The 9782-nt window shown below is 40.2% G+C and overlaps 1 protein-coding gene across 1 annotated transcript in view; it reads right to left on the bottom strand.

Moving 5' to 3' along the window:
- Positions 1 to 729: 729 nt before the first annotated feature.
- The window catches only part of LOC111873552 (CTL-like protein 2), a gene marked incomplete at its 5' end in the record, with an annotated part of 33174 nt that continues 24121 nt past the window's right edge, over positions 730 to 9782 (bottom strand). Inside the window, 3 exons of the mRNA XM_023868353.1 lie at positions 730 to 1631; positions 5057 to 5285; positions 5453 to 5744. Of these exons, the coding sequence (XP_023724121.1) occupies positions 1540 to 1631; positions 5057 to 5285; positions 5453 to 5744 (613 nt within the window). The remainder of the gene's footprint in view (positions 1632 to 5056; positions 5286 to 5452; positions 5745 to 9782) is intronic.

Genomic DNA, 9782 nt, shown 5'->3' with positions numbered 1-9782 from the left:
CTGGCTTAGCCTGCACAATCTGCACTATGTAGGCATAGAGGTGAAGGTGGTTATGAACAATCCTCCAGTCATCTGTGATAAACCTAACTGCAAAGAAGCCTGTCTAGTTGATTTTTGTGGGCTTTGAGAAAATGCTTCCAGATTTGATCAACATCTTCCTGCGAAGTGCTTGGTCTTCCTGCTCCTTTTGGGTGCAGAACACTACCAGTCTCTTGAAATTGCTTTAACCAGCATCAGGTAGCATTAACTGGAGGTGGGTCTTTTCCATACTGAGTACTGCAATGACACTGTATTTTGGTAATGGACTTCATTTTAAAAAAACTTTTTTGATGAATGTGGCAAAGACCTGGGCTACAGACCAGATGGTGGAGGCAGAACCAGAGTCAGACAATGACTTAGTGCGACTGAACCCATCAACTCCCACCTCACGCATGCCTCATGTGGACCCCCCAGGGTGACTCTCGGGTGATATGCGGAAACATACCCTCATGAAAATTGTGAAGAGTCAACATTCCAAGGGGAAGCATCCTTATAGACAATGCAGTGTTTGCACAGTTCACAAAAAAAGGAGTATGACTGTCTACATTGCAAGTTGTGTGTAATGCCACTTCACAAAGAGGAATGTTTCCAGAAGTACCACACTCAAGCACTTCTGGGAGCGTTGGTAAGTGTTCTCCAAAAATTCTAGTTCATAAAATTAATTAGGAGATTTTATATTAATTTTTAAAGTGAACAGTGCACAAGTTAGATCAGTAGGTTTAATAATGCCGGTCCCCAGGGTGATTTAAATATTTAAATTGCTGGTCCACGAAGTGTTAAAATAACACAGTTCTAAATCTGGAGGCATGAATTGTGGCACTACTGTTGCAAATTAGAAAACAGCTTACATTTTAAATCTTAAGATTGACATCTTCAAAATAAGTAACAAAGAGACAGCAACCCTTTAAAGTACAGCGGTTACTATATATACCACGTGGTTCAATATTAACAAAACTGCATTTCATTTAATATAATTCTCAGAGTGTACAGCAATTACCTCCTGAGACGTCTTTGTAGCACAGACAAGGTGGTTTTCCTATGGCAGGAACAGAATTTTTAAAAATTACTCCACATCTGCAATAATACTGATTAGAAATTTCTTGATCAGATATCTATATACTGTAACGTGTTATCACAAAAGGCCATGGTAGAGAGCAAAATGAACAGCTGCCATTAGGTAAAACGTTAACATGTGTGGATGTAACATTTGTGCATTCATACTCTCCTGGTGACATGTGCTTGCGGCTGTGAATTTCAGGCTTCCAAGGGTCAATGTCTGAGAGCGGAGGCAACTGTTTCTTACATACAGTTTGTTATCACATCCTGACACAAGTGACATCTGAAGATATAAACCTAACTTAAAGTAATGGTAACTGCAATAACAGAATGGAAGAAGACTAGTAAGAAATTACTGTAAACAATTCTAAACATGTATAAATATATGAAGAATGCAAAAGTACATCTCTAACTTAGTGCGATATACTTATCGTTCTCACAACCTTATTTGTTCTTTTTATGAAGAATTTTCATCAGCTCTTTTGACATGAAGTATGGTTTCTCTGCTGAGCCGTCATTTCTCTCACAGTCTTCCACTGCAAAAGAAAGTAAGTTCATTCTTTTTCCAATAATATATATGGAGATAAGTTAGTGTCAGCTTGTTCTGATTCTGTTCTAAACACTCCACAGTATGCAGCAACACATCTTGGTCTAGCAGCAACCTTCTACACTTTTTGGAGGTCCCTGGCTCAAATCTTGCTGAGGTTTTTAGTAGTCATCCTCAGTCCCACTACACAAATGCTGGAATAGTACCTCTGTATGGCCACAACTACTTCCTTCCTAATCATCAGCCACCTGACACTATATAGTTCACTATACAGTGTGAAAGCATCTTAAAATAACCATGAAAGAATGTCTTATAGTGTCATTCGTTAACTGCAAGACTGAACAAAAATATACGGTCACATGTTTGGGTAACATTTATTGCAGCTCATATCCATGCAGTTCAGGACTACAAGTAACACAGCGCTATCACTATTCTACACACTTTCCAGTTCACAGCTGCACACACAGACACACACACACTAGCGTTTTCAGTTCNACACACACACACACACACACACACACACACACACACACTAGCGTTTTCTGTTCTCGCTTGTTGTATTCTGGCAATAGATTCATCACAGTTCCACTGTAACTTCAAACTGCACATGGAGTGTCCCATTTACCACCTCATTCCTTTCATGCCATTTCTTCTCAGTCACCTTTGACTGCCATCTCCAGAACTCGACCCAATTCTCGACTCCAACCGACTGTTCTACTTGACTACACTCGACTCCTATTCTATACTCTGTCCCATTTTTTGATTCTGCCCTCTTATAACCCCATGACATGGACCCCATGGAAAACACCATCTTCTATTGTTGAGAATGTGTGTTTAATGGTCCGTTACATAGAAGTGGGTGTCCTTCTATTGTCATGTGCTCTTGTGTTGCGGGAATGTATTTGTCAACCCATTGCCTAGCAATGGTATACACACATCACAATACCAATAGGTAAGGAAAGAATTCAACATATTGTAACGTGTCGGCAAACCAGAGGAGTAACTTCTACGGAAACGCTAGAATGGACCGTTACATAGGAAGTAACAATAGCGGCACTGTAACCCCAACAGTGAGCCGTTGTACCGAGAACATCGAATCTCCACGGTTACGAGAATACGCGAAGGTTCCCACAGAGACAACGCGATAACAATGGGTTACTGCGTAGGAAACGCGGAGCCAACAAAGCGACGTTTCCAATGTTATAACAAAGGGTTCGTTGCCTAACAGCGGGCAAAGATATAAAAGCCCAGCTTCGACGAGAGGACAGTCAGTCTCGGATCGTCCCTCAGAGAAGGAAGTCTCGGAAGAGCCAGCTAAGAAGCCAGACGGGATCAAGCCTCCGGAGAAGAAAGTCAGTTGGAATATCCGTCTAAGAANTGAGAATGTGTGTTTAATGGTCCGTTACATAGAAGTGGGTGTCCTTCTATTGTCATGTGCTCTTGTGTTGCGGGAATGTATTTGTCAACCCATTGCCTAGCAATGGTGTACACACATCACAATACCAATAGGTAAGGAAAGAATTCAACATATCAACACAAAATAGATGAATACAGAAAAAACTGGATAAACCATTTGACAGATTATTAAAACAAATTCTATATTAGAAAGCCAAATGATTCCAAGACCAACTAAGACCTTGGGAAAGATGGAATGACTCTGTCAAGTTGGAACAGGTTTGACTGCCAGCACCATGAGGATGAGGAGGAGGAAGGGGAGAAGAAGAAGAAACGGGATCTGAAAGGAACTTAAGACTACTCTCTTTGGAAACACTTTTTTGAACTGCTTTCAGAATGACAAGGAAATAAATATGCGCATGAAAGATTTAAGGAATTTAAAATAGTGTGGAGCTGACCACACATCTGCATTTAGTGTTCAGGTCAAGAATGGTGCAGCTATACCTCTACTCTGCCCTATGTGTTCATGGCACAGCGACAACCTTACCTTACCATATGTTCACACATAATTCTATTTTCGTAAATAGTATCACTTAAATTCTTGCATTTTGGGGGGCTGTATACCAGTATTTAAAAGTGGAACTGCAGCTCATTTTAATGTTCTACACTACAAGTGGCAGCTGAGGAGTGTTCCCATCACATGTACTGCGGCCTGGACAGCTGAAGGAAGGGGCAAGGGCCTACCCACCTGCCTGCTTATCTATGTATGTCTCTACAGTACTTTGTTGGACCTTGCGCACTTTTTCAGTTTCTTAGTTTTATAGCTAGTTGGTAGGACTCCTTGGATGGGGGATCAGCCCATCACAAGGCAGCTATCCACACACAGAATAAATGTTCACAGACATCCAAGCCTTGAGTGGGATCTGAACCCACGACAGCAGTGTTCAAGAGAGAGAAGCCAGTTGATGCCTTAGACTGCACGGCCACTGTGACAGGAAATTACGTACCCATCATATGCTCTGTATTACATAACAGTACTGGACGAACAGTCATGACAATACCTGAAGCATGAACCTCTTTATACTTGGCTTTTATCTAAACAACAAAAATGTAAAGGTAAAAGCTAAAGCTATCCTTGCAATGGGCCATGCAGGCCCATAGGGTTGTGAGAGGTTGAGGCTCTCACATTTTCTAGACATTCGGCTCACAGATGGCAGTGAGGTTGTCAGCCTTACACGCCAGATGGCCATTACCCTCCATGAAAATTCTTGGTACTCATTTCTGTTAGAGGCTGAGTCAACCCCACGGCCATAGTGCAGCTAGAAGGATTAGGTCAACTGAAAAATCCAACGACCTCATCAGGATTCGAACCCGTGACCTTCCGGTTTGTAGTATAGTGCCTCAACCAACTACTCTACCGCATGTCCACTCAAGAAAAATATACAGATGAAATCACAAATACAAAGTACGAGGGTAAGTCAATAAGTAAGTTACAAATGGATACAGAACTTAAACAAATAAGAGTACTGATTTGAAAAATGCTTTAATTTCTCAACATAATCTCCCTGTACATTGAGGCACTTGTCCCATCATNGGGGGGGGGGGAGTGTTGTCATGCAAAAGCAACACGCCTTTGGTGAGGAGTCCTGGTCACTTCCTTTGAATGGCCTTATGAAGTTTCCTGAGGATGTTACAGTAGCATTTATGTAAATGCATTATGAGGTAGGCCATGCCAAGTGAACACACCTGGTTCCGACAGAAGCCTAAAGAATTTTATGCTGCTGGTTTTCACGGACTTGTGAAACGATGGGACAAGTGCCTCAATGTACAGGGAGATTATGTTGAGAAATAAAAGCATATTTCAAATCAGTACTCTTATTTGTTTGAGTTCTATATCCATTTGTAACTTACTTATTGACCTACCTATGTATTACATCACTTAAATTGAACTGCCTCAATCAGAGAGTCCTGCATAAAAGTAAATAAAATTATGCAGTTTGAAATGATAATAATACTTACAGAAACAAAGGAAAAGTGTATCCACAGCCATCGAATAGACTCCAAAGAACACAGTGGCTATGAAAAAGGTGCCGACTCCAATGATAACCACTGGTACAATACTGTAATTGAGGGACGGTATATTTACATAATCTTTGTACTCCAGTTCATGTGTGAATACATGGAATGATAGAGCACATATTCCTGCTGTTATCGCCAGTTTCCCCAAAAGCAGCAGGAAATCAGTCACCTACGAAGAAAGTCATATAATCAGTTAAGTTTGACACTGACTCAAAAGTGTTCTATTCAGTTTTTACTTGCTACAAGAGAACTATAACCAGAAAGATTGGAAATTCTAGTCATAATACAATTTGATAGGCATATTAATTTCACAAAATAACTACTCTTTCAGCTCACCTTATCCAGTACAAATACCCTTACTACATTCCTCATGAGCAAATTGAAGGCATCTCTGGCTGAGCGACAGAAGTTCTTCCCATATATAGCACACATTATGTATGCATTTTTACTGATGAATTTTATGAATTTTTCCAGGCACCAGAAGAAACACCGAAGACAACACAGGACTGCCCTGACAAAAGAATTATCATATTTCTTCAACTTGCGATTTAAGTATTCTAGTATGACTCGAATGACACGGCACACGGCAAGAATCAGGGACCCAAAGGCTGCAGTCCCCAAATGGTAACTGCAACAAATTAAAAGGAAGCATTCAGAGAAACTCCGGTCTATTATTATAGACACAAAAACAAAATTACATCTCACTCAATGGAACACAAGTAACAGCGCCTCAGCTGTCAAAAATGTTCCCACAGAATTAAAAAGCCTGCCGCTGGTTCCTGTCTTGAGCCAGATGAATCCAATCCATAACCTTCCACCATAGCCCTAACAACTATTTTGATATTACACCCCATCCCATACACAAAACCTTCCAACTGGTCTTTTCACCTCGTGTTTTAAGAAAAGAATTTTGTATGCATTTCCCATTACTGCCACTTATGTTATATGTCTCAACCATCTCATCCTCCTTTACTTGATCACCATAATAATGACTGGTGATGCGTACAAATTATAAAGATGCTAATTGTATCATTTTCTCCAGCCTCCTCTTACTTCTGAAGGGCAATTGTTCAATAAAATGCAATTTTACTGAGCCATCTTGAGATGCACATAAATCCACAGTAATTCACCGTAAGCAGTTGCTGAAAAGAGAGAACAAACTAGCAAGATGGTTTATGCATATTTCAGGTTAGGATAATGTACAGGATGTGACTGAAAGGTGAAGACAAACTTCAGACACCTTCCAAAATAAGAAAAAATGTCCATATCAGCATGTGTCTGGAAACATTTGGTTTGTGAGTTACAGTTGAAAGAGTGCATGATGGCACTTCGGCACATTTTAGTTGTGCTGTGCAAGATGTTCTCAGTAACCTGTATCATGATCAATGGATAGGTAGAGGAGGACTCGTTGCATGGCTTCCATGTTCACCAGACCTGAATCCTCTGGATTTTTATCTGTGGGGACAACTAAGAACCTCTGTGTATGTGGCTCCTGTTGGCAATGAAGAGGAACTTCACCATCACATTGTGGTTACCTGTTAGACTATCCGCAACTACCACGGCATCTTCGAATGGATGTGGCAGTCCATGATGAGATGTGTTGAGGCGTGAATTGAAATCTGATGGAGGGCATTTTGAGCACTTGTAAGAGTATAAATGTACTCTTTCAGCTATAACATAAAAAATTAATGTCTCCACACACACATGCTCATATGAACATTTGTCAACATTTTGGCATGTGGAACTTGTGCCCAAAATTTTCCACACCTTTCAGTTACACCCAGTATATATGCAGAAATATATATAAACAAATAATGGTGGTTTGAAAGAGAACAAGGGGTTCTAAAGACAGCCTACATTTTGATAGCACAGATCTGTATCCCTACAGAATGGAACTGTTGCAATCTGCATTCCCTACAGAACAGACAAAACACATTGTAAGATGAGGCACTGGCTAAACAACTAATGTCAGAACTATACTACATCTATACCACAGACCTCCAAGTAGTTCATTACACGTATACAAGTCTAGAATATACCATTATGTCTGCGGGATTGTAACAACATTGCAACAACTGACTTGATGATATGGAATATCACATGAAGAGTTTTTAACCTTATTTATGCCATACCTTTCGTTTTTATAAGAAGTTTATAGTTCATTGTATTTTTATACCATGTATTTTATAATGTAATAATTATCAAGTATCCAACTTCACTATCACAATTGCAGTGCAGCAGTGTGTGAATATGGTAATCATGTGTTTGCCTGATGATGGCTTTAATAGCCGAAACATGTAGTTAGGCTAATTTTAGCCTTGACCTTTGTATTGTTGTGTTGCAACGGACTCTAATAAAGAACTGTAATTTATTACTTAAGTATAGATCCTGTCTATCCTACTCAGATATAACATTAATTTTTTTAACTGTGACCATGTTGGTACTCAACAGAATTATAAACAATATATCAAAAACAGTATGTATGTATGTTAACAGTCTACATTAATACCGAATTTCATGTGCCTAGTTCTAATTGTTCCTTGGTTATCACCATCAAACCAAAGCTGAATACAGACTACATTGAGTGGCCATTTTACAACAAAACTTGCATATTTTTTCAAACATCTATTGTCATGCATAATTTCATGGCCCTAGTGTTCCCACCTCACAAGTTTGTGCAACCATCATGTTTGTTGCCCATATATTCAGGTTGTAGTCTAAGGAAACCAGTTGGCCTGGTAGGCTTCTCCACCCTGCAGTCTGCCCAGTCAGAACGATGCCTTCAAATAAGCCACATGTCTTTTTCAGCTGTGCTGAAATGGGTATAGACCTGGCCTCCTTCATCATTCAGGCTGTGTGCCCTGCAACCATGTGTTCCTCTACCCTTACCTGTCAAACCCAGGATCTGCAGCTACTACTCCAACCTCACTGCTTAGACATATCATTCACTGGGATGCTGGCTTGGAAACTCTATCTGGCTCTTATTCTAAAAATGTTGGGGTATGGCAGTACCTCCCCCATCATACAGTCCACTTGAAACACCCTTTGTTCAGCTAACTTGTTTAGATATCCCCAAGTGGGGCTCTTAACCTCAGAGTGACAGTTGAAGTGTACATGACACCAAATGCATAAGTCACTCCAAAGAGATGCACAAAATTTTTTGAAAAATTCAGTTTTTATGCTATAGTTTTCTATTTGTAGGGTGCACAGAAGGATCCTTCATGCTTGTATTCAAATTTAATTCAGCCCATTCCCAGGTGTAGCACTTTCATAGCACTCCTTGAAAATGGCTGCTGCGCCTGATGTTCGTCAAAAGCCATGTGCTGTTATAGAGTTCTTGTGTTGTGAGAATGAGACAGTGGGAAACATTCACAGGAGACTGAAAAATGTGTATGGAGATGAGGCTGTTGATCGCAGTACAGTTAGTTGGTGGGCACGCAGATTATCTTGTGATAGTGGGCACACCAATATTCGGGATTCTCCTTGCACTGGCAGACCATACACCGCACGAACACCTGACAATGTGCAGCATGTTAACGGTATGGTTTTGGAGGACAGACATGTAACTGTGAAAGAAATGTTAGTCCAACTGGGAATTGGGGAAGGAAGTGTGTGCAGATTATTGAAACATTTGGGGTTGAAAGAAGTTTGTGCAAGGTGGGTTCGAAGGATGTTGACAGATTCCCACAAAGAAACCCAAAAAACTGTGCGGTGAACTCTTGGCACAGTATGAGGGTGGTGGAAATGACTCTTGTGAGAATTGTGATGGGAGATGAAACATGGCTGCACCGCTTTGAACCAGAAACAGAGCATCAATCAATGGAATGGCACCATGCAAACTCGGCCACAAAAAAAAAAGAAATTCAAATCTACGCCTTCGGCAGGAAAAGTTATGGCTATGGTCTTTTTTGATTCAGAAGGGCTTTTGCTTGTGGACATGCCACAAGGAAACACCATTAATTTTAATGCATATGTGGCAACCCTAAAGAAACTTCAAGCTCAAATGCATCGGCAGAAACAGGATTCTTTTGTGGTTGCATAACACTGCCCACCACACATCAGTCAGAAAACCAAGGACGAGATCACAAAACTTGGATAGACATTGTCACACCCTCCTTATAGCCCTGATGTGGCACCCTCTGATTACCATCTCTTTGGTAAACTGAAGGAATCCCTTCACCAAACAAGATTTGAAGATGATGATGCCCTCATTACAGCCACTAAATGGTGGCTCAGACGTGCAGATCCAGAGTTTTACTGTGCTGGCAAACGGGCCCTAGTTCCAAGGTGGTGTAAGGCAGTTGAAAGGGACAGAGATTACGTGGAGAAGTGATATTTTATTCCTAAAGGATGTATCAATATACTGTATAAGTAGAAATGGTCTAGAATAAAATTTTAATTTTCAAAAAAAATGTTGTGCATTACTTTTGGAGTGATCCTTGTAGGTTTATTTTCCTTTTGGATACAGCTATATTTTGGTCTTTATTATTTATTCACTGGCCAAGGCAATTATTTTGCTAAAAGAGAAGTGTTATTTATATTATAGCTTTTTAATTAAACACATGACACACAGGTATTTTGATCCATTAATTGCTGAGAACTGCCCACTTGTTGCCCAATTTGAACACACCATCCGATTAAGTGTCCTCCTGTTATCTAATCCATG

The sequence above is a fragment of the Cryptotermes secundus genome, unplaced genomic scaffold (assembly GCF_002891405.2).
Source record: "Cryptotermes secundus unplaced genomic scaffold, Csec_1.0 scaffold2378, whole genome shotgun sequence".
Taxonomy (NCBI): domain Eukaryota; kingdom Metazoa; phylum Arthropoda; class Insecta; order Blattodea; family Kalotermitidae; genus Cryptotermes; species Cryptotermes secundus.
Note: the sequence above shows the minus strand (reverse complement) of the source record. Positions and strands in the feature narration are given on the sequence as shown.